The sequence below is a fragment of the Aotus nancymaae genome, unplaced genomic scaffold (assembly GCF_030222135.1).
Source record: "Aotus nancymaae isolate 86718 unplaced genomic scaffold, 86718_ANA_hifiasm-v0.15.2.pri h1tg000011l, whole genome shotgun sequence".
NCBI lineage: Eukaryota > Metazoa > Chordata > Mammalia > Primates > Aotidae > Aotus > Aotus nancymaae.
In genome coordinates this window covers 35431617-35457262 of record NW_026988422.1, presented here as the reverse complement: position 1 = coordinate 35457262, position 25646 = coordinate 35431617, and the positions used below count along the sequence as shown (strand labels likewise).

General features: G+C 42.6%; 1 protein-coding gene and 1 pseudogene across 4 annotated transcripts in view; both read left to right on the top strand.

Moving 5' to 3' along the window:
* The first annotated feature begins 1713 nt into the window (after positions 1-1713).
* The window catches only part of SCG5 (secretogranin V), a 53010-nt gene continuing 29077 nt past the window's right edge, over positions 1714-25646 (top strand). For 2 of the 4 annotated variants that reach the window (XM_012465347.3, XM_012465345.3), the window contains exons 1-2: positions 1714-1899; positions 3612-3844. In XM_012465347.3, coding sequence (XP_012320770.1) covers positions 1856-1899; positions 3612-3844 — 277 coding nt within the window. In that variant the 5' untranslated portion in view covers positions 1714-1855. The remainder of the gene's footprint in view (positions 1900-3611; positions 3845-25646) is intronic. The other 2 variants (XM_012465372.2, XM_012465366.2) reach the window with 2 other exon arrangements.
* Positions 20798-21601, top strand: LOC105726083 (translationally-controlled tumor protein-like; annotated as a pseudogene).

The following is a 25646-nucleotide window of genomic DNA, read 5'->3' as shown; positions in this document are numbered from 1 at the left end:
CTAATTCAGTAAGAAGTCATAGGGGTTTAACTGTACATACCACCTGAATTGGCTTTTCTGAGAAATGAATCAATAATGAAGATTGTCTGTTTAAAAAAAAAAATACCACATGTGACTACCATTTTAGTTAGCTGAAAGCTGCAATACAAAGTATTAAGGGAAAATCAAGGTGAATAGCTTGAAGATATGGTAATTGGAGAGTCATAAAAGTTTTGTTTTAGACTTGATTTAATGTTTATTTTTTCTTATACAAATTAGAGATAATGTTGCTAACTTCATGGGATATTTGAGGACAGGATATAAATATACAAAGTTTAAAGTGGACGTGCAGTAACCTCTTGGGTTCTTTTCACTTTGTCTTATACTTGTAAATAAAGATCTAATATTAATTTGGTTACTTGCTAAGCAACAAACACTAAATACATAGAACTTAATAACTGGCCACATTCTATACTATGGTCACTAAGAATTTAATGTAGGATTTTAATAATCATGTTTTTTTAATTGTGGCAGAATTTAGACCTTAATTTTGTAATCTCTTTAATATGAAGTTTTATTTTTGAAATACCAAATTTCAGATGAAAATAGGCATTTTGATGTATAAGCAGTAAATTATAGTGACTTCATTTTTTTCCAGCCACAAAGTGGTAACAAGGAACAGTACCAAAGTAAAATTCAGAAATGAAAGAAGTCTATGCATCAGTGAGCCTGGAGCCATTTAACGGATAATGTTAGTCCTGTTGATTTAGCATGCATTGAAACAAAAAGCAAGAAGCAGAAGAGCATCCATGGAAGAAAAGTCACTGAGAAAGAGGCTTGGCTTCAAAATGAAAGGCCATGTGTCTCATAAATGAATTTTTCCAGCCTCTATTCATTGCATAAAATTGCTGTAGATGATAATGGGTTTGCTGTCTAGGATTCTACATCAGATTTCTTATTGTCAGACCCTAGGTACTTGACTCATCCTCCATCTTGATGAAATTTGCAGTGCCATATTTATTGTATGGCTTTACGTTTCAATTTCAGTATTTGAACAAATTTTCATGTTCAAGATTGCACGTAGTAGGTGCTCCATAAACCCTCATTTAAGAATCTGGGACTACCTGGGCATACTTCTGTAGTATGCTAGCAGTATGGTTTCTCTTCAGGCCAAAGTGGAATTTTACTTGATGGTTTTTTTAAACAAAAATTTAAGATACACTTTTATTTGTGTGGAAGTTTAGAAATAACAGAGCTAATATTTCTACAGATTTTCAAGTTTATAACTTTAAGGAAAGCTTCTAGCTTCTGGTATTAAATATCCCCATAGTTTTCCTGCTCAGTAAGAGGCCCCTCAGAGCAGTATGTACCTTATAGCCACAATTAAAAGTTCTTAGGACTTCATCTTTTCTTCATCACTCTACCATTCATTGTCTCTTTCTCTCGAAACTAAAAGACTAAAAAGAAAAAACCCAAAAAACAAACAAACCCTGTTCTAGAAGTTGGCAAAATTAAAGGTGTGCTATAGTGGTGACCTGGCACATCGTAATTGAAATGAGAAAGGAGGTGAATGACTTCCACAGAGGTCGATGGAGGAAGAGGGTCTCTAGGAAATTTCATAGTCAAGGGGTTTGTATGCAGAATGTGTGGGCCGAAACGCTGTGCGGCTCCTTGGTGAGAGGCACACTTATCTGAGATGCAGTCTGAGGAGTCCTGACGAGGCAACTTCCACCTGCTGGAGGAGGGGCTGGGGCGGAGCTAAGATGCGGAGGAAGGTGACGCACGAGCTCACCAGTTCGCCCGCTCCAGGCCTGACCCCACCAGGACCCATACCGCAGTAGCCTCCTCGGGCTGCCGCTCGGTGAGTACAGCTTTGATGTCGCCTCGGCCGCCTGCCGCCTGCCGCCAGCCCGAGATTTGGTATCATCGCCAGTGGGGGAGGGCGTACTGCTAAAATCCTTGAGATGGAGGCTGGGGTCAAAGGATGGGTGGGGGATTCGAATGTTTGGCTGTCAGTAAGGGGAAGGGAGTACCGAGGGAGGAGATAGGGTAGTTCGCCAAATCAGAGCGGCGTTTGCTAGCATGGAAGTCAAACAGGCATCCTGCATTCAGAGCGGACTAGGGAAAGATGGAGATGGAGAGCCTCGCGCCTGCCTCCAGCCTTTTCCATCACAACTGTAGATTTTGCTGTTAAACAGCTACTCAGCTCTTTGGAGAGCGAGGTTTTATATCTAGCGGCTAGAAAGGGCCTTTGCAGAAAAAGAAATGGCGGAGTATTTTGTTTCAGTAAAGGAAATCCGCGATTTTCCCTCCTCCCACCTCTCCGTCCCCCATCCCCAGTAGAAGAATGATTAAAAGGAGGGTTTGCGCTGGGCGCAGTGGCTCACGCCTGTAATCCCAGCACTTTGGGAGGCCGAGGCGGGTGGATCACCTGAGGTCAGGAGTTCGAGATCAGCCTGACCAACATGGCGAAACCCTGTCTCTATTAAAAATACAAAAATTAGCGGGGGGTGTTTGTGGACGCCTGTAATCCCAGCTACTCGGGAGGCTGAGGCAGGAGAATCGCTTGAACCCGGGAGGCGGAGGTTGCAGTGAGCCGAGGTCGTACCGCTGCACTCCAGCCTGAGCGACAGAGTGAGACTCCGTCTCTAAAAAAAAAGGAGGGTTTCCAAGGCTGCTGCCTGAAGCATCCGTCCAAACAGGTTAAGCAGCAAGGATAATGTTCCCTTGTTTTGCAGACATAACCATAGAAGCCAACATTTAGGACAGGTTGACCCTCCCACCCCCAAGCTAGTTTTTTCCCTCTCACCACCACTGCCTCCCCAGATTCTAACCTCCAGAACTGTAAGTTAGTGTTACCAACAATAATAGCAATATAGGGGCTCATTCTGTGCCTGGCACACTCTTACCAGGTATTTACACACATCCTCCCAACAACCCTGTAAGGTAAATGCTTTTATTATCCCCGTTTTGCAGAGGAGGAAACTGAGGGACTTGCTCACGATCGCTGAGCATGTTGCTAAGCAAACATACTTCAATCTACCCCAGCAGATTGCAGGGCGGGATCTAAGCAACGTGCATTTTCATTCCTTTCAGGATCTCCAACGTGTTGGATGTCTGCTAAGCTAAAATGTTTTCCTGCCATCACTCGCAACCTTCCTGTGCTGCTTTACCATTTGTGTCTTCCTGACTCCCTCCTGTTAGTCTTTTCTTCCCTGAGACTGGGAAAACTCAAGATGCCACTATCTGTTTCTCAGAATTGAAGCAAGTTTTGGTTTATTTGTTTTAATAAGAGAGGGAGAGGGTGGTGAAGTTAGGAATAACGCAGAACTTTCAGGGAGCTACAAGGATGATAAAAATTATGAGTGAGAACTGCCATTCCAGCCTAGCTTTTCCAAGAATGCAAACAGAGGGAATTGGATACCCGCAACTGTTTTGTTTCATACCTTTCTGCAATAATGTCCTGCCTAGCATGGAGACTTAAGACAAAAGCAACCCTCTAAGGATTTCTTATTACAGTCTCTTTCTGGGGGGTCCTTGAACCACAACCTGGAGTGGTTGCATCATCATAATTGTATTATCACAACTGCCAATTGTAGCCAATTAGTATACATTTGGTCCTTAATCTGCAGGTTCAAAATGGTCTCCAGGATGGTCCTTACCATGCTATCTGGTCTACTGTTTTTGCTGGCATCTGGATGGACTCCAACATTTGCTTACAGCCCCCGGACCCCTGACCGGGTCTCAGAAACAGATATCCAGAGGCTGCTTCATGGTGTTATGGAGCAATTGGGCATTGCCAGGCCCCGCGTGGAATATCCAGCTCACCAGGCCATGAATCTCGTGGGCCCACAGAGCATCGAAGGTATTTACTGTGTTCTGATGGTTTGAAGTTTGTGTTGGCATTTTAAATAATATATTTGCACACTTCTCACAATAACCTTATAAGTAGATGCTTTTATTATCCCATTTTATTTTTCAGAGAAGGAAGCTAATTTTTAAGAGACTCTACTTTCTCATGGGTTTCCTTTTCTTCTTCTACAGTTTCTACATAATTACAAATACACACCCACATGAGAATATGAGTCCTGTGAGAGCAGGGACCTTATCTATCTGATACACAGCTGTAGGCCTAGTACCTAGCACAATGTCTGCTACATTATTAGTGCTCAATTAATGTTTGTTGAATGAATGAAGGAGCATCTAGTGTTATCGCTAAAGAAAGATTAGAACCCAGACCTGATGTTTTCTTCACACTGCTGATCTTAGGGAAATTGTGTCATTAGATAGCTGCTTTTTGAGTTAATGCCAGCCAGTACTTGAAAAAGAGATTCAACATGTAGAACCTACAGGATCTGACTTGATTCCTACGAATGACTCCAGTATACCCAGGAAGAGCCAAAAGAGGTATTGACATTAAGAGTGTATGCTGAAAGCTTTTGAAAATATTTTAAAATCTAACAATTTTATTAAATAATAAATTAAGAATAATTAAATTCTTTTAGGGTGGCAAGAACATTTCCCCCCTGAAGTTTTCCAGGTTTCTGGTTGTGGTCATAATACTTATGTTAAAAAGCAGTACTTCATTTATTTGTGGTTTAATGATTTGTTTATAAAGAGAATCTAGCTCCTATGCGCTGGTGATGCAGCATAGGTTCCTTATTTCCATGCCTTGCTTTTTATCCTCTGATTCTGAATGATCTCCTTCTTCACTAAGGCAGAATCCTAAAGAAGCAGCATGGTTAACTTAAGTGAAATGCAAGGGAGCGTTTCCTTAGAGTTCAAGGATTTGCCCATGGAGTGGGTCCGAAGGAAAATGAGAATTTATCTCCAAAAACATACCAAGCAAATGCTGTTTGTTCCCTGCAGATTGATTATGCATTATTTTGCCTGAGTCTGTGATTTTCTAAAAATGCCGTCTGCCCCAGAGTTCTGTGAATGCCAGGAATATTGTTGATATGTAATTCTCATTTTTATCTTGTTACCCATAGAATTAAGCCATTGAGTAAAACTAATTCTGTGAGATTGTGGTTTGTTTAGGTTGACATTTGATTTCAAAAGTGGATTAACACAAATTAGTTGAATCAGCAAGCATGCAAACCTGGCACACGGCTTGAATTAGAACAAATCAGACAGCTTCCTGTTATCCTTTTTGGGGAGAATCTCAATTCTTCTCAGCATCTGTCACCTGTTGCTTCAAACCCACCTGTATATTTCAGGCCAGCTCTTTTGAGATAAACAGTATCTACCTTTTTAAGGCAGGAAGTGCTTGATTATTCACTAAGCTGTTGTCATGGAGAAGGCTCTCCAAGTTTCCACTAATACCTGAGGCCTGATCAGTTGTGCTGGAAAAGAAACAGCTACTCCCAGGGCATCAAAAGCCTGTGTTTATCCAGAGACCCCATTCTCTCAGTATCCAACAATCTACTACCCATGATATATTAGGCACTAGGCAGGAGGCTGGTACAGCTCTGCCCTAAAGATTCACGGTCTGAGGGTGGAGAGGAAAGCGGGGATACACATCAAAAGTTATGACAGTACACCCTGGCAAGTGTTTTGATAGGTGTACACACAAGCCGCTGCCGTGAAGCAAAGAGAAGGAGTAATTTAATCTGCTCAGGAGTGGATGGGATGGCTATAAGGGAATGCTGCTGTGAAGAAGCTACATTTGACCTGGGTATTGAAGATTGAGTAAGAATTCATCAGAGAACTATGAGTGTAAAGGCATGGAAGTACAACTGTTATGTACCCACAAAAGCTAAAAGAAAATAAAAGGCATAGAGATATAAAAGATCATGGATTAGGACAATTCAGAATTTAACTCTGTTTCCCTTATAACCCTGGGAATAATGTGCTAACATAGCAATCTTAAGTCTCCCCTATCTGTCTGTGGAAAGGATGAATACTGACTTGAATTTTAGTTTTCTATTACTGTGTAACAAATTACCACAAATTGAGCAGTTTGACACGGCACTCATTTATTATTTGAGTTTTCCACTGCTCAGGAGTTTGGTGTGGGTTAGAGTTCAGGTGCTGACCAGAAACGCCGTCTCGGCTGCAGCTTGGGTCCTCTTCCAAGCTCGTTAAGGCTGCTGGCAGAATTCCATTTGAATTATATTGGAGGACTGAGTTCCCTTTCTCTTGCTGGCTGTTGGCCAACAAAGGCCCCCCTCAGCTCTTAGAGGCTGCCTCAGGTTGTAAGCCGGATGCCTTCTCATAGCCAGGAGAATATCTCTTTAGTCTTCTGCTTATAATATGATCTCTTTAGCCTTCTGATTATAATATGAGTGACTATCCCATGACCCTTTTCGTATAACAAGGGACTGATATCTCATTATACTCCCAGCAGGTAGGAATCTTGGGAGTCATCCTAGAATTGTCCACTATAGCTAGGATGAAAACTAACAGAGAATAGTCCAAAGATGATTGGGGCAAAAGCAACAAAATAAGAAGCCTAGGCTTTTCTCAGTCTGGGACCTTGGCATTTAATTTGTTGGGTGGTCTGATCATTTATTCATGTGAGTGAGTTACTGTTTCACCTCATCCATTTATTTCCACTATCTTTGCTCACACTCCCTCATGCTAATTCCCTCTGACAGACTCATGCAGTATCTTCCATACACTTCCAACACGGATTTTAGGATTCTATTATGAAGAACCAAGTTGGAAAAGTTTATTTTTAATTGTTACAGAAAGAATATACATATTCTAGTATCATACTGTATGGCAATACTGTATTCTGGTGTGAATTTCAACATAGATTTAACATGGTGATTGTGAGCACAAATTATTGCCAAAGACACCTGAATTTGAATGCCAGCTTCATACTGTATTTTGTGAATTTCAACACACATTAACATGGTGATTATGAGCACAAACCATTGCCAGAGACACCCAAATTCAAATGCCAGTTTCATTTATTACTGATATGACCTTGGGTAAATTACTTAACTCCTACAAGCTTCTGTTCAGCTTAGGGGTAGGATTTAAATTCACTTACCTGTAAGCAGGTAATGTTCCAGTCCAGAGAAGCAATCATCATCACTTTAGATAATTACTGGACGTTAAGTTCCTTGCAGGCAGAGTTGTTCACTACCCAACACATGGTACTTAGAAGACAAATATCTGTCTTATTTTGTCTACTTCAATAAATTAATCGTATCATCAATGGATTTTGACAAATGTGTATGTTTGCTCTCAAATATAAAATTATAAATTGGCCTTTTCGTATAGGAATATACTATCAGTATAAATTACTGTTAGGTCAGTGAGGTATCATATAACCCATTAAAAGAGATTTTCTTCTTTGATTCCGTATCTCTTCTCGTTACTGTACCATTTTTCTGCTGCCTTTCGCAGCAACCTTTCCTCACATGCCAATTGTCCTTCTCCACCTCTCACTCTGTCCTGGTCCACTGTAGCCCACTGTTCTCGCCACTCATTCATCAAACCAACTAATGTTTACTGAGTGCCAGGCACTGTTTTAGGTACTGAGGGAATCAACGTGAACATCAAAGTAGCAGGGTGAGGAACCGTAGTCCGTAAATAAACAGATAAGTATTGGGCTTTCTTTTTTTCCTTTTTTTCTTTACCCATTTCTTAGTTTCATTTGCAGGTTTCTCTGGCTCCTCTAATGAGGCCTCTAAATGTTAAGTTCTCCAGGGCTCAGTGCTGGGTCCACTTCTCTTATTTCCCTCAATTCTCTATCTACTTGATCTCAGTCATTCTCTTGACTCTCAATCCATTTTCTGGCTGGTGACTCCAGTGTTTGTATTCCAGCCCATGTTGAGAAATACTGAGTATATGATAAAATATATTGTTTGCTAAGAAGAACGATAGCAAGGAAAACCTGGTTGCCCCCTCCCCACGCCAAGCGGAAAACTGCTTGGGGCATTCTAAAGTAGCAGACAGATGTATATCATACACAGGTTAAAACAATTCTTTAAGCGCGGGATATGTGATTCTGCCCCCGTGGCTCCATCGTGAATACTTTCTGGTTTGTCCTTGATCAGTGGTGAGCAGGCACCAGCTGCCTACCTAGTTTTTCTTGGTTCTATGAGAAAACACAGGACACCTGCTGTTAATAATAATCACCTGTTCAGGGAGAATAAATACGTGGGTCAGAGTCTGCTCGAGGCCCTCAGCCCAGAATGCTGTCGGCCCCTGAGACTCTCAGCTCTGAAGCCTGTTGGTCCCTGGATAGTCCCACTTTGCTGTTCTATCTGGGTGTCTGCTTTTTTAATGCCTTCAATGCCGCGTGGGTGGGGGTCTCTATGGCTGAGCTGGTCTCAGTAAGCCCACACTTCTTTCTTGTATATCCAGAGGCTTACACTAATTGCTAATTGCCAGGTCTCAATCCTGATTTCTCTAATACCACCTTCCCCAACCTGTTCATATCTGTCTTTTCTGTCTAAATAAATAGTGCCGCTGCTTAGCCATATAGGCAAACTAAATACCTACAGTAATCCTTGATTTTCTGCATCACACTTCATGCCTCAATTTTAAGTAATATGTTTCATTTATGTCTCTAAAATACACATGCAGTTTGCCTGTCTGCCTCTCCCTAGCTCTACTCCAGACACCCTGGTCCAAGATACCATCGTGTCTGGCATGGAGTTTTGAAATCGCCTCCTAACTCATCTTCCTGCTTCTATTCTCGATCTGTTTCCAATTGTTCTTTACTGGAAGGGCAGAGTTTAACGTTGAAAGTTTAAACCATATTAGTGTCACCTCCATAGTTACAATTCCACTGGTGGTGGCTTCCCATTGCACCCTGAATAAATATAACCCTTCTTGCTATGACCTGTGAGGACCCACAGCTCCTGTCCATCATACCCCCTACTTTGTTCCATGCATCCTGGCCCTGAGTCACACCGGCCTCTGCCCACCTCAAGGCTATCAACACAGGCTGTTCCTCCCACTCTTTGTGCAGCTGTATCCTCCTGTTGAGGTCTCAGTTTCAAAGTCACCCACACAGAGCCTGCCTGACTGCCCTGAGTAGCACCCTCCTCCATTCTCTGTTGCAGTGTCCCCCCCTTTTTTAAGCTCCATAGCATTTTTTGTCATTTATAATCATTGTTTTCTTATTGTTTATCTCCACTGGCATTTAAGCTGCACCAGGCTATATCTGTTTATTAACTGCATTATATTCCAGGTACATAGTAAACGTTCAGTAAATATTTCAGGAATTAATATACACCATTAGGGGGAAATATATCTAATGGGAGTAAGGATGTAAATCCTACTTTACCTCTGGATCTGGGAAGACTTTTTTCCTTTAAGTCCAAGGAAAATACTCCATTTCTATTCTGTGTTTTTAAAGATCTCTGCCTAGAAGTTTTTGTCATGAGCTCAGTGATAATGTGCTGAGCGAAAATGTCTGTTACCTAGAATTGACTGTAACTGTGATCACCATGGTGCAAGGTTCGCGCCCTTTGTACAGCACTGCCCAAGGGGCCGGAAGGACTTTTTGCAGTCCTGGCACTAAACCAGCAGAGGGCCAACTAGACAAGAAGTTTTGGAAGACTCCTCAACTCTGGTAGCCAGCCTCCTGGTCATTAATAGCTCTAAGGGGTAGAAGCCTTTGCCAAAACATCCAGAGAGGATTTGGGGTTATGTTTAACTTCCCCAAGGGTGCCTTAAAAACAGCTTGCTAAGGAGCATCTTTCAAATGTGTAAATTCTTAATCCAAAGCAAATAAAAACACAAAGACAAACAGGGACCTACTTGGCATTACGTGAAGAAAAGAGTGTGTATGTTTACGGCAGAGAACTGGGGTTGAGCTGTAGCCATACTATTTTCTAGCTGTGTGTAATCTTGGCAACTTTCTAAGCCTAGTTTTCTCAAATAAAATAGGCTTCTCTGGTTCCAGTTGGTGTTTGAAAAATAAAAATAAAATGAGGTTCCATCCCACTCTTAGATGCAATCAGTGGATGCCGTTAGTAACTGAATTACAGGCCTTCCTCCTCTCACTTTGTGGATTATTGACAACATGTTTCAATCTTAAGCGGCTTGCCCCAATCTTATTTTTAATTATTCATTAGTTAGCAATACAGTTCAGACATGCTTCCGTGTGTCCCGTATTTCAGCAGTAACCATCTTCTCCCAAGCCCAGAGTTGCTCACTGGTCTCCAAGACATAGCTAAATGGCTACTGCTGTTGCATTATCCCCAGAAACAAGTGAAGCCACCAGCTGTCCAAGGGACCGATTCGGAGAACCATGGGCCGTGACAGGGGAGCTCCTGGGAGTCAGAACTGGTCGTGCCAGCTGACACTGATAATGGCCTTGGATGAATCCAACCAGAAAATGTGTTTTCGTTTTCAGAACATTAACAGCCCCAGGTAAAAGATGGGCTGCTCAGTGCCAGCTGTTCATTTTCCCCACAGTGCTAGGCCACCAGCCACCTAGTACTGTGATAACACAGATATCTAGCCATTAAGATAGAAATGTATCAACATTAGCATTTGATGGCTCTGAATAATTTAAAATCCATATTGCCAAACATTAAAATACTCTGGTTCTTTTTTATAACACTGTTGGACTTCAAATTTTTCACTTAGAAGTAGAGACCCAAGGTTATTTTCTTAATAAATATCGAGTAGAGAAAGAGTCCTATAGAAGATAGGCTACTTGAAGAGGCAGATCCTAGGAGCCTCTACTCCACCAGGCTCTGGCCTTGGTAAAGAAGCTGCAGTGCCTCTGCTTTGCCACAGGGTGGCAACAGTTGCCTCCCATTTGAGGATAGGAGGGTGAAGCAAACCTTGAAGAGTAGGGGATTTATAATGTAAATCATTAAAAAAAAAAAAAAAAAAAGTCGGGGATTCAAGTTTCTGGTTAGGTTCTCTCTGCAGTGCCTCCGCTTTGCCACAGGGTGGCAGCAGTTGCCTCCATTTGAGGATAGGAGGGTGAAGCAAACCTTGAAGAGTAGCGGACTCTGTTTCTGGCTAGTCTATCTCTGCAGCTGGAGAAATTAGTGCAGCTGACTCTTGACTCATACAGCTTGACTAAAATCTGTTTCTAGGTTATCCCCTCCCTGGAGGAACCAATGAGAACATTGGGTTTGGTTTGTAGGCCAACTTTGAATCAACTGGGCCCCCAGTTTGGCCCACGGCTTTGGGGTTACAACTTCAGTCCTGAAAGTCTCTGGATGATTTTCAGTTTTCTCTGTTGAGCAATTGTGTGGATAGTAATGAGAAATTTAAAAGAAACAGAGGAGGTTCTTTTTGGGAGGGGGACAGGACAGGAAAGATGAACATGATGACATGTTTGTGTGTGTTTGAGGTGCCCTGGGTGTCCAGAAGGCACTTAGATGTATATGGCACAGGAGGGATGTCTGGGGAAGGGAAGGATTTCAGAGTCATCCCCGTGTTAGTGGTGGATGATGCTGCAGGAATGGATGGGGTCACCCTGGGTGGCTATCGAGAACAACAGGGCACCTAAGACAAAGGCCAGGTAGATGAAGAATCCACAAAGGAAACTGGGATAAATCAGGCAGAAAGGAGAAGAACCAGAAAGAGTGTAATGTAAACAAGGGGCAGTGGTTGCCATTGTTAGGATGAGCGGAGAGGTCACGTGAAATACTAAGAACCACTGAGTGTCAAGTGTTCACTGCGGGTAGCAACACAGAAGTTACTACTTTGCGGGGGCTTTGGGCAAAGCCGGCTCTGGGGAGTAGAGGGGGCCGACCCCACGCTGCAGTGCACTGAGGGGACAATGGGAAAGAAGGAAGAAGATACAACGTATAAATGTGTTTCCAGAATGTCCGGTAAAGGGGAGATGAATAATAGCTGTGGAAGGATTAGGGGAGGGTGAGTGATTTAGAGCTGAGGAAGGTTTCTGTGAAGGTTGTTGTTTTAGGATGTGAGAGATTGAACCTGCTGAAGTGCTAATTGCCAAGAACCAGCAGAAAGGGAGAGTTGAAGGCGTGGGATGGGAGCAGACAACTCAGGAGGTGGGAGAGGACGAGGACTGGAGCACAGGGCAAGGTCTGGGTCTCAGGTCTTTCTTTCCTCCATTGGGAAAAAAGGAAAGTGGCAAAGATGTGCTGGCGTACGGAGAAGTTTGGCGGTGTCTGCAAGCACTGTACTAATTCTCGCCACCTGTTCAATTAAGATAAGCATACAAGAATGAAATGCAGTGTCCCAAATCTCTTTTCTTTGCCAGCTTATGCATTTCATACCCCTTATTGATACGTCTTTTGATGTTTTAAAATTTTGGACAACACTATTTTTAACTTTTATAATTCTATTAGTTATTCACTATGGTATAAACTTTTAATATTTACTTTTTATAACTCCTAGTTATCTTGTAGATCAAAAGATCTAAACCGTTGCATCTTTGTCTATTTTATATCTTGCTTAATAGTAATTAATGTTTTAGTGAAGCATAAACCTAGAACAAAAATAGAAAATAATCGTAATAGGGTGTTGGGGAATTTTATATGAACATTTTATGTGTCTTTGAAACAGTGCAATATAAAATGTTAGTACGGTATTATTGAATGCACAAACTGTGAAGTAATGTGAATCTTCCACAAATAACAATTTGTCAAGAATCACAATTTCAAAGTAGTAGGCTTAGTAATTCTAAGTAATGACTAGCAGAATTTGTCATCATTCTCAATTAGGAAGGTTCTTGAATTTTTGTGAATTTGCAATCACATGAGATCTTTAGTCCATTCCTTATATAAAATGTGACTATCTCAGAATGCCAAAGAGGGACACAGAAAACCAGATAACAACTCCTGAAATTAAGTTTACTGTATAGCAGCTATTAATTGCTATGCCAGTTGTCTGTAGAATAATGCTGTGAAATGTTCACTTCTATATGGGTTGGAGCCTGGGCAAGTCTGAGCCCCAGTATATTTTCCTGGAACTCACTAGAACCAGATGTAAATCCTGAGTTCTCTAGAGAAATAGAGAAACAGAACCAATGAAACGTATATATAGAGGGAGGGATAGTTAAAGAGTTGGCTGATATCATTGTGGGGGCTGGCAAGTTGAAACTTTGTAAGACAGACTGGAGACTGGGGTAAGAGTTGATGATTTGAGTCTGAAGACAGTCCAGAGGCAGAATTCTTTCCTTTTCAGAGGACCTCCATCTCTTCTCTTAAGGCCTTCAGCTGATTGAATGAAGTCTACCCACATTATGGAGAGTAATCTGCTTTTGTTAAAGTCCTCTGATTTAAATGTCACTTATTTAAATACCTTTACATAAAAATCTAGTGTTTGGTGTATGACTACACAACTGAGTACTATGTCCTAGGCAGGCTGGCAAATAATAGGGTGTTGGGGAATAAAATTAAGTAACACAGTTGTCATCAAGCCCCCATTTTCTAAGGAAAATTATTATACCCCACATAAATAACAGTATTTTGCTTTTGAATCCCTCTTTATGCAATCTGGTTCTCAAACTGTCTTCATGCACAGTGTCATGCTTACCCTCACAAACACTTCCAGGAGGCAGGAAAGGAGGGTCAGTACTCCTTGCCAACTTTTACAGATGTGGAAAAAGAAACTGAGAGAAGTGACTTATCAGGGATACAACTTGTCCTATGGTCTGTTCAGGCTGCTATAACAAAAATTCCATAGACTAGGTGCCTGAAATAACAGACATTTATTTCTCACAGTTCTGGAGGCTGGGAAGTCCAAACCAAGGTGCTGGCAGATTCTGTGCCTGGGGAGAGACTGCTTCCTGATTCATAGATGGCTGTCTTTCACTGTGTGCTCACATGGCAGAAGAGATGAGAGAGCTCTCTGGGGCCTCTTTTATTACCATCACCTTGGGGATTAGGCTTCAAAGTGTAAATTTTAGGAGGGACACAAACATTCCATCCAGAGCACAGCTAGTATTTGTGGGATCAGAACCTGAGCTGAACCCTGGTGTTCTCCTCTTCTGTCTGTCCAGCACATCACACTGTTTCTTTAGCTAGTTGATCTAGTTGATTATAGGTACTGTACAGATTCAGAAAGGGTTAAACGTTGACCAAATTGTGGTCAAGGTTTATCCTTAAGGATGATCCTCACTCCAGGGCTCATTGCTGATACTTCTTTGTATTTGCTGCTTTAGCCTCATTGTGAATTGGCATTTATGATGGGGAATGGCTTGCCTTCCTCACTAGACTGTGAGATTTGCAAATGCGCACACAATGTCTGCCTTGCTTTTTGTGTCTGTAGTGCCTAGACAGAGCCAGGCAAATAACACTCACTAAATATTTGTTGAAACAACCTTGGCATGTTTGCTCCCTTGAAACAACCATGGACCCCTGAGACACCAGCAAGTGGGGACTAGTGTTATTCCAGTCAAGATTATCCAGCCTCACAACATGTAAATAAATCTGGAGCATTTTGACAGTAATAACCTAAACGTCACTGGCTTTTCTCATACTTTGTCCCTTAGGACTGCAACTTCCTGGAAAGTGCCCTAAACATTTCTGGAGATTATAGGGCATATGCCATGTATGATCCTGAGCATAATGAACTGGTCCACTTCCGTGGGACAGTTAACGCATTTTCCCCTTTTCCTCCCCTTGTCCCCTTTAAGTCGGGCACCACCATGCCCTTCAGCCATGATTGTCTCCCATTACAGCTGGTGGGTGCCCCCAAGCTGTGCAGCCTCAGGGTGTCCTATTGTAGTGGGTGCTGACTTGGGAGGGCGATGGGAAATCCCCTCAGCGGTCTGAATGTTTGTGTCCCCTCAAGTTCATATGTCGATACCTAATCCTTAGTGCAACAGTATTAAAAGATGGGGTCTTTGGGAATGATTAGGTCATGAGGGCTTCACCCTCACAAATAGGATCCGTGCCCTTATTAAAGAGGCCAGAGGGAGCTTGTTTGCCTTTTCCACCATGGGAGAACATAGTGAGAAGGAGCCATCTGTGAGGAACAGGCCCTCACCAGACACAGAATCTGCAGGCACTTTGATCTTGGACTTCTCAGCCGCTACATTGTGAGCGATAAATTTCAGCTGTTTGCAATCACTTGGTCTAAGGTACTTTTTTACAGTAGCCTGAATAGACCAAGACAGCGTGCCTTGACACCCCCAAATATTAGAGAGTTTTTAGGGAAACAGCTTTATTTTTTTGCCCCTCTGCCCCACAACTTTCTGTAGGATTCACATGGAGACAAAGCTAAACACTGGGAACCACAGGTACTAAACAATCCCTTCCTTCCCATTGACCACTAAGGCATTATTTATTGCCTGCCACCTCGGGGTTGGCAAGCCAGACCCCTCTTTCTTTCAGGGTGAGCTTTCTCTGGGAGGTTTCTCAGTTCCTCATACAAATAGGCTTCTGGCAGATGTCCTCCCAGACATATCTATTCAAAACCCAGAGCGTTCAAGCTGGGACCCTGTTTCATGTCACCTGAGGTATGCCATCTGGAAAAAGAGGGAGGCAACAGGAAGTGTGCTGAGTCACCAGGGAAGCCACAATCAACAATTTCCCACAGGTAATTGACAAAGTGGATCCGGCACATGTAGGAAGTGGAATTGTGGTAACTAAATTTTATATATTTTATGGTTTGCAGAAATACTTTTCTATATTCTGTCTTATTTGATACAGCCTTTAGAAAGGTTAAAAAAGTTTAACATTGCCCACAATGGTGCAGCTTGAGCTTTACAAGTTCAATGTCCTGTTGGCAGGACAGCTGTGTTAGGTTTAAATGCTCCCCCTCAACCAGCTGCCTTCTATCCTAGTAGTGTAGTACAATCCTGTGATACTTAGCTGAGAAACTATAGCGATGCTGGGAGTCGTGGTAAACCACATGTGGATTTGGGCGGATGGTGTTTCAGGGACGTGCAGCTTCTGGAAGCAAATTTTCTGACAAACTGCCCTCTTGGAACCAATTGGTGCAAATACCTTGGGCACCACGGTTCATAAAAAAGACTGTTGAAGGCGGCTGGAAGGGTTTAGCAGACCACAGTTTTGTACCACAAATATAACTGAGCGTGCACTTTTGACCATGGTGTGCTGTGTGATGTCAGTAGAGGAAGGGGCACTGGCGGTGGGGGCTGTGAGGGAATGGGGTTTGTACAGCATAGCAGGAAGAGCACTCAGGCAGGATGCCCTGGGTTTCGAGCACTCAGGCAGGATGCCCTGGGGTTCGAGCACTCAGGCAGGATGCCCTGGGGTTCTAGCTCTAGCTCAGACCAGCTGTGTGGCACTGAACAAGCCCCTTCAGTCCTGCAAAGTTTAGCTTCCCAATCTAAAAATGGAGATAAATTGTCCAGTCTATCTCACAGGGTTGATAGGGCAGTCAAATTAAATAATGTATATAAAAGTATTTTGGAAAGTATTAAATGGCACACAGGTGCAAAGCATCATTCTCATGGTCCTTAATTCTCTCATCCTCCTAGACATATTTCCAAGTGTAAGTGGCTTTGGGATTGGAAGATAGTCCTATCTTTCTATCTTAGGTTCCCTGTGTCCTTCTCTTAACTGTGGCCTCAGAAAACTGCCCCCAGTAGTTGCATGTTAAACTTTGGCAGAATCAGTTTCCCGCCTGGCCGTGCTCTGCCCTGTATTGGTGTTGACCTTAGCAGGAACATGTCACTCTAGTCAGGATGGATGCTTTCTGAACACTCACAAATAGCAACTTGTTCGTACTCAGATTTGCTCTGTTCTCTTCCTGCCCTTGGGACTTTACAAGTGTTGTATTCTGCCATGAAATAGGTTACGGAAGCAGGTTTAAAGTGAAGGAGACCATGATTCAGCTGCCAAGCCAAAAGTGAAACGTGTCCATGTGGATATAACAGATGTCAGTGGAAGAAAGTTGTGCAGAATTGAAAAGCTTGCTCTCAGTGGTTTGAGAACAGACTGTCCTCTTGCGGGCGTCTCTGGTAGCCCGTAATGAATACGTTTCCTTGAACAGAATAGTCTATCAAAATATTATCTAATACATTTCCACTTTTAGTTACTCAATGAGTAATTATCGAGTGCTTACTACATGCCAGGAACTGTGGCCTTGATATGTTTTAAAACCCGTAAACATGCATCTAGCTTATTTATATAGGATCTCCATCAGACACTATCTTCTTTTAACCTTTCAGGAAAGGTTAAACTCTGACCAGAGGAATTCAGCATGTTTACAGAAAATCAGGAATGGAACAGAATTTGACTGCTTTCCCCCTTGCTTTCCCATTCCCTGACAGCGTGTTCCATTGGTACTTGAGTCTAGTGGCATCCAGAGGTATAAGAATACAAGAACACAACAAAGATCGGGGTAACAAAGTGTTTTCATGCAGCGCCTCACCCCAGGGAGGTGGGCCAGCTAAAAGGATGTGATACAAACTGATATCCAGGGAACGGCAAAGAGGAGTAGCTGGCCCCGTCCATCATCTCTTACCATGACTCGCAGCCCTTGCTTAAGGAACTTAAAGCCTAGGCGGGGAAAGGGGCATCAAACTTAAAATGCACAGCTGCAATGTACTAGATAGAAGCTGAGAACCCTGTATGTGGATCAGACAGTCACCACTGGAGTTCAAGAGGGGGATAGGGCATTGGCCCCAGAGAAGACGTCACAGATCAAACTTGAGCTGGACTTCCTTGAGGAGGGGTAGGATGGAGATGATACAGATTCAGCTTCAGGCAGGGAGAAATGAAAAGAAACATACTTTTTAACCAGTGTGTGTTGAGTGGAGGGTGGTTATGGGGAAGGGAGGGTGGCAGGGAAGGCTGAACACATTTAAGGCTTGTCTCCAAGTTTCTCTACTTTCTGGGCGCAGGGGCACATGGTCTACATTACTCAGGGCCCTAAGCTCACCTGGGAAGCTCCAGCCTCCCTTCTGCACCTTGCCTATAGAATGTCCTGTAACACCTATCTGTCCTTGCAGATAAAAAGGCTGCCCCAAATCTAGGGATACCCTCGAAGTCAGCAGGGGTGGTAGCAGTGGTTTTGGATAGGACGGTGGGTTGGCTATTTCCCTTTGTATTGGCCAAATGCATGCACAGATGGCACCAGCACCATTGGGATCTCTGGAGATGGAGGTAGGTATTTCTTCAGTGACTCAGCACTTACAACTGTCAGAGAGATAATAAGAGAAATGTGCCTCCTGTACTGCACAGCATGTGCTGGATAATCTGTGAAATGATCTTTCCTTGAGGAGCGCCACCTTTTCCAGGTGATCGTTCACTTGGACATATTTGATTATAAGCTCCCAGAGTGTCAGACACGGACCTCTCATGGCAAGTTAGACCATCCCATGTTCCCAGTGGGTGTCAGTGCAGTGAGTGGCAGGAGGAAAAGTTTCTGACCAAGACAGAGTGATACTTATCCAGGGCCAAAATGACCATGGTGATAGGCCTTGCCGGAAGGGATCTGTGGCAGGCTCCTGGCACTACTGGTCATTTCTCCCAGTGGCCTGTTCAAGTTTTTCTTTGCATGCGACAGAGATTATGGCTGAGGAAACAGCCATGCCAGGAGGCTAGCCTGCCCTGCAGAGGCCCAGGGGACCTTCCTGATGCCATCTTTCTGGTACGACAGCTCCGCAGGCCTGTGTCAACAAGCCCTGCACGGTTTGGACAAGATATGAGTGACTAACGTTTTCCTCCAGAGCAGCAGGAATGGATGGGCCTGCTGGGAAGAGTCCCTTTGCTGTAAACGACCTAAGATGCTTGTCTCCTGAATTGCATCAGTGGATTCCTTCTCTGTATCTTGCTTGCTTTCCTTTAAAAAAAAAAAAAGAAAGAAAAAAAGAAAGAAAAAATCCTCAGCAGATGATGGGAGGGACTATTTGCTGAGTTTGTCCAGACTCTGAATCGCCCTTGGTCACTGAAGTGTGCAAAAACATGGCAGCAATGCAGGTGCTATTGTCTGAAAATGTTTGCAACAGAAGGAGAGGAAACAGCAGTTATTCTGACAGTATATGATACATAATACTAATATTGGAAGGATTTTTTTTTTTTTTTTTTTTGCATGTGTGGTCAGCGAATAGAATTTTTGGCAGTCATCTATCATTTAACTAGGTCTGTATACAGCACACTGGAGCCTGGTACGTGCCTCTGGGTTTTTTTTTATAGTCAGTTTTGGTGCCTAGGGGTCTGGGCTGTGGACAGGCAAGAGGTACCTGCTGGCAGGGAGTGGTCAGCTTACTCCCAGCTTGCCAGATCCGTGGCTCTGACAAAAGAGAGTTATCAGTACCTCCAGACCTTCCTCCTGCAGCCTGCCTCCCCACCCAGGTCATCTTCTGACCCTGCCCCAATGAGTCCATGCTCCCAGGCAGGTCAGATCACCTCCCCCACTCAGTTTGGACATCAAGGAGACTGTGTGAATGACCACCAGCTTCTCCCCAGTCTAGCCAAAGGAGTTGAGAGATAACTGGCAGAATGGCCCACAGCTCTATCAGGTATCCAGCACTGTTCTGATGGAGAAGCAGTAAGAATGAACCTAGCTTAGATCTATTAATAGAGCTCATTCAGCAGAGGAAAAAAAATCCAACAAATCCAGATGACTGCATGAGCCCGAGGTCATTCACATGTAGCTTTGGTGGGTAATGAGAGGCACACATCATACCCATGCTCTTGTCCTTCAGTGCCCTGCACCCCTCTCGGGTCCTCTCCAGACTCAGCCCTTCTGACTGCAGGGCAGACCCCAAAAGGAGGTCAGCTTTTCACCTCGATTACCCCTACAACTTAAGACGTTTGTCTCCATGGGTTTTTGGCAATCAATATTGTACAGCCAGTAGTTTAATTTTTTCATGGTATCAACCTGATATTAAAGCTCTAGAATCTGGGAAGAGCACAGCAAAGCTTACCTGACTAACTCCACAATTATATTTGAAATGGATAATTGAGATATAATTGAAAATGTAGAACATATTCTTTCTATAATTGCAAAAGTTTGCTATAACTAGCAAAGGGAAATACCAAATTGAGTCATAGTGTTGTAGGAAAAGGAAGCAAATATTTATTTTGTATCTACTATGTGCCAAACACTTTATATGTTGTGAGTTTGCCCTCGGAAATCATATGCAGATGATTCTATTTTACAAGGAAAAGTTGAGGTTTAGGGTGGGTAAGCAGCATGCCAAGATGGAACAACTTAGGGGCCAAGGACCTGGGTTCAAATCAGGGCAGGGTTACTCCCTCAGCACCATTTACATTTGGGTCAGATCATCCTTTGTGGTGGAGGCTGCATCCCTGGCCTCCACCCACTAGATGCCAGTACCATTTCCCCCAGTTGTGATAACAGAAAATGTCTGCATGAGCAGACATTTGTCAGATGTCCTCTGAGGATCAAAACCAGACTCCCTATAGAGACCCATGGCTCTAGAGGCTTTATTTTTTCTGCCAGCACACACTTGGAGGGAAATTTGGGGGTATCTTTAAGGATGCTATATGGATTACTTATGTTTCGATATTTTTTTTCTTATGATGAAGATGATAAAAGCTGTTGTGGATCATTTAGAAAATAAAGATTGTTTATAATCTTACCACCTAGAAATACCTACTTTCAACATTTGGCTATGTTTTCTTCCAGTCTGTTTTCTATGCAAACATAGGTAGTTTTTAAAATCATACAGTAAATCTTTGATCTCTATTTTTATACTTAATATGATATCAAGAGCCTATTTCTATATTATAACAAATCAATGTCATTATTTTTAGTAGCTGTATTCATTAAATGTTTATGCCTCAATTTACCCATCATTTTTCCAAATGTTGGCCATTTAGAGTTCTTCCAGTTTATCCCATCATAAACATGGCTTCAATGAACATATTTTGCATAAACTTTTGTGTACAGTCTTGATAAATTCTCTGGGGTATATGTTTCTATGAAAAGAAGAAGACTTTTCCGCCCGCTCCCCGCTCCCCGCAGCGCCGCTCCGGCTGCACAGCGCTCGCTCCGAGCTTCGGGCTCCTGCTACGCTAGCGCCGCCATCCTCTCCCGTCAGCTGCCATCATGATTATCTACCGGGATCTCATCAGCCACGATGAGATGTTCTCTGACATCTACAAGATCCAGGAGATCGCAGACGGGCTGTGCCTGGAGGTGGAGGGGAAGATGGTCAGTAGGACAGAAGGTAACATTGATGACTCGCTCATTGGTGAAAATGCCTCCGCTGAAGTCCCTGAGGGCGAAGGTACCGAAAGCACAGTAATCCCTGGTGTCGATATTGTCATGAACCATCACCTGCAGGAAACAAGTTTCACAAAAGAAGCCTACAAGAAGTACATCAAAGATTACATGAAATCAATCAAAGGCAAACTTGAAGAACAGAGACCAGAAAGAGTAAAACCTTTTATGACAGCGCTGCAGAACAAATCAAGCACATCCTTGCTAATTTCAAAAACTACCAGTTCTTTATTGGTGAAAACATGAATCCAGATGGCATGGTTGCTCTGTTTGACTACCGTGAGGATGGTGTGACCCCATATATGATTTTCTTTAAGGATGGTTTAGAAATGGAAGAATGTTAACAAATTTGGCAATTACTTTGGATCTATCACCTGTCATCATAACTGGCTCCTGCTTGTCATCCACACACCAGGACTTAAGACAAATGGGACTGATGTCATCTTGAGATCTTCATTTATTTTGACCGTGATTTATTTGGAGTGGAGGCATTGTTTTTAAGAAAAACATGTCATGTAGGTTCTCTAAAAATAAAATGCATTTAAACTCATTTGAGAGAATGCCTTTTAGTTTAATACATATTTAAACTAAATTCATCCTGTAATGTTCGTGGAGAAGCTAGAGCCTGGTTGTAAGCTACTACTAGAAAGAATAAGACTCATCAATTAACTTCTACAGTGGAAACTACTTCTGGGACTGGAATATAAAAAAAAAATCAAAGGTTTTGACTGTGAGTTGCAATAAAGGGAAAGACTATGCTCATAGCAGTGCCGACATCTGAAGTGAGGCCTTACCCATTTCATCATCTACAACGGAAGTAGTAGCTGGAGGAGATTACCAAGAGAATAAAAAAGACTAATTCAGTTGGAAAAAAAAAAAAAGAGAAGAAGAATTGGGTCAAGCTCTGCACCTATTGTTTAGGCTCCGTTTCCTACATACTGTCCGGTTGCTTTCTGTGAGAGTTGGATTTACGTGGCTGTGCTCTCTCACTCATTCGTGGGCGTCTTGTCTCACTTGTTAACTATGAGTATTACCTTTTTAGGCAAAAATGGCATCTCATTGTGTTTATCTGATTACCAGTGAAACAGAACGTCTCTTCCTATTATATAGCTATTTGCTTTTCTTAGTCTCTGAGATGTTTGTTAATACAATGCATTGCTTCTTTATTAGATCTAATTTGTATCTATCCACTTTAAGATTCGTTTCTTTCCATCTTCACACGTAGACTTAAAACTACAGTTCTTTAAGCTGTTTAGCAGCGTAGAGGAAGATTGAGGCAAGAGTTTAGAGGAGCGATGAAAAGGAGTGCTTCCATATAAATTGGAGATTACCTCAACTAGAATTAACTGAGACCTGAAGCTGGAAGAACAGGAAAGAATGGCGAGAGAGGAGGTAGTGCGGCGGTATCCCAAAAGGATTTCCTGTGATGGCCACCAGGTGGTGCCATCTGCCCGGGACGATGTGATGTCTCTGGTGCAGGGGAGCTGGAGCGCTCGGGCCAGTATTAAAGTGGTCACAAGTGACGTGGTTGGAGTGCCATTCATACATGTAATTGGGCCTCTGTAATTAACCTGCCAATGATCATGAGTTGGTGCACGTGTCTTTGTGTGTAGCATGGGGAAGAGAAAATTAGGGCTGTTAAAATATGTATATATACACACACACACATATATATAATGTATATATGTATATATACACATATATTTGAATGACAGCTTGAGATATAATTTACATACTATATAATTCAACAATTTAAAGTATACAATTTAATGGTTTTTAGTGTATTCACATAGTACAATCAATTTTAGATTTTTTTTATTGCCTCATAAAGAAACACCATTCTCCTTAGCCATTCCCTGCATCTCTGCCCCCTTACTCCTTCCCTCAGTCTCCTTTCCCCAGACCCTGGAAAACACTACTCTACTTTCTATGTCTGTGAATTTGCCTCTTCTGGACATTTCATATAAATGGAATCATAGAATAGGTGGTCTTTTGTGACTGTCACTGCTTGTCCTAACCAATGCTACACCAGCTTGACTTTGTGGCACAAGGCATCAGGGTAGCCAGAAAGACTTGCTGTCTTAAGTGATACAGCATTTCCAGGCTCAGTAGGACAGAGAAAACTACCTAGAACAGTAATTTTCCTACCTTGTGGATCAGCAGAATCACCTGGGAAGCTTAAAATGAAAGATTCCTGGCCCCTAATCTCTCCAGGAATTCAAATATGGTAGTTCCAGGGACTCTGGGCTGCTTGGGATTTTTTTAGTGCCACCAGTGATTCTAATGACTGCCTAGCTGTATGCAGTGGGACTCAAGTTTTGAACAGAGGCAAGAGAAGAAAATGGCATTTCCCTGCAGACGGGCTGTACCAGCTGCAACTTCAAGTCCAGTGCCTCTCATGGGAAAGGAGCTACACCCTTATCATTCGCCATGTCTACATCTGCGATGCTGGTTCATGTCAGACTGTCATCTTTGACTCGGTATGACAACAGTGCATATTTGAAGGCCATCAAACCAATGACATTAGCCTTATTTACTGTTGAGCTGGAAAATACCTGCAATGTGGTATAGTAAGAAGAGCACTGAGTCTGAATTCTGAAGCTCACCAGAGTGTTACATTGACTAATCTCAGGGCTACTGTAAGCACCCACTGAGAGTGGCCATGAGAGGTGACACACTGCACAAGTCAGGGTGCTGGAGTCATGGGATTTTAGAGAATGTCTTGTCCACCTGCCTCATTTCATAGTAGAGAAAATGAGGCCCTGAGAGGTACAGTTCTTCACTGAAGGTCATACGCCGGCTATTAGTAGGGCAGCCAGCACCAGGGTGTCCAAGCCTTTGCCTCCTTCTGTTTCTCACTGTGCCCTTCTTCCCCACATTATTCTCTTTTGGGATCTGAGGAATCGTATTTAATCACCTTTCATTTTCAGAAATGAGGAAACCCAGGCCTCATTTGTCCATGGCTACAAAGCTAATTGATTTATATTTGCTTTGGATGACTAGGAGTCAAAATAATGACAGATGAAAAATGCAAGATGGCATTTGTACACAGCTTTTAAGAGGAATCCACAACAGATTCAAGTTCTGTGAGGTCTGAAACTCATGCAATTTGAAAACTTTTTTAAAGAAAAATAACACACAATTGCAAATGAAAAGTTAGGTTCCAGGCCTTGGAAGCAGTCTGCACAAATAAGGGGCCCTCATTCACTTCACTATAAATCTACCGCTGGGAACAATAATAACGAGATCCCTAGTCATGTGTGTGCTGCTAGGTTCTTCTGTTTGTGTAAATAGCACGTGTCCTGCTAAGTCACCTCCACTCATAAAATGGAGGCCATTCTGTCAACAAATACGTATTGAACATCTGTTCAATAAATAAGGAATACTGAAGGGAACCAAGAGAGGAAAATAAGCTACCGTCTCTAACTCAGGAGATGAGGCACAAAGGCAGAAAGGAGGACCTCCCTCCCTACTGTGGCCTGGGCCAGGGCGCCTATGCGAGCCCAGCCTCTAGTAGGTCTCCAGTTCTGGTCTCAGAGAATCTTCCTCTCATAGTCGTTCTTCTCCCTCTGCCTATCAAATGGGGAGGTGGATGTTGACATGAGTCAAACCCTTTGAGGTTTTTGGATGAGAAACTTTTAAAGATTTACATAACATTTTTGTGGTTGTGCCTACCCAAAAAAAGTCTCATATCTCAAATTATCGCCTTTAAGTGAATTAAAAGTACATTTATCCATCAGGGCCACATTCCACTAAAATGTACCTAATAGCACTGAAACAATTAGAATCACATAGGTATCCTGAATAATCCATGCCTCTTCTCAATAAATTTTTTTCTATTTTCATTTTTGTAAAACAGCTTCTTTGTCCAGTGTGTTTATTTAAATGATCACATCAGCATTAGGTTCTGGTTTGGGGTGTTTTTTGTTTGTTTGTTTTAAGCCTAGTTTCTGACTGTTTCTGAAAGATACAACATAGACATAGGCCAGGAGGGAAACTAGTTTTAGTGTGTTCTCATTATATTCATTTTATTTCATTTTTTATTGGTAGGTTTACATTATTGAATTCCTGTGGAGAAGGGCGGGGGGTTAGAGCTGTGAAGAAGTCTTAAGTCCCGTTAGGTAAAATCAAGTACTATTTGTCTCTAATCAAAATTGCCCTTTCCATTGATGGGAGAAATGATGGGGCCGCCGCATCACCCAGAGTTCATTTTGTTTTTCATGGCAGTTTCACTGTCTTTGGGAAGTGAGCTTTTTGAAATGTTAAAGACAAGGGGCATGAAAACCTCGGCAGGGTTTGCAGCATCTCCTTCGAGTGCAGAATGGAGGACCCCAGAGCTGGCAGTTTGAGGAATGGCTGGTGGCTTCTCATGTCACAAATAGAGCTGTCACTCATGTGTCCCTCCCTGTTTTGAATCATGGATCTCAAACATCCTCAAAAGCTCTTCCCTGGTAATTTCAAAACTCTGAACAAATCATTCCTAAGGAAAAAAATAAACAAAAATGCAGAGGAGCAAAAGGATATTTAGGATATGGTTCTAATTAAAATTTTTAAGTTTTCCTTTTCAAAATCCTGTATGAGCTATTAAATATGAA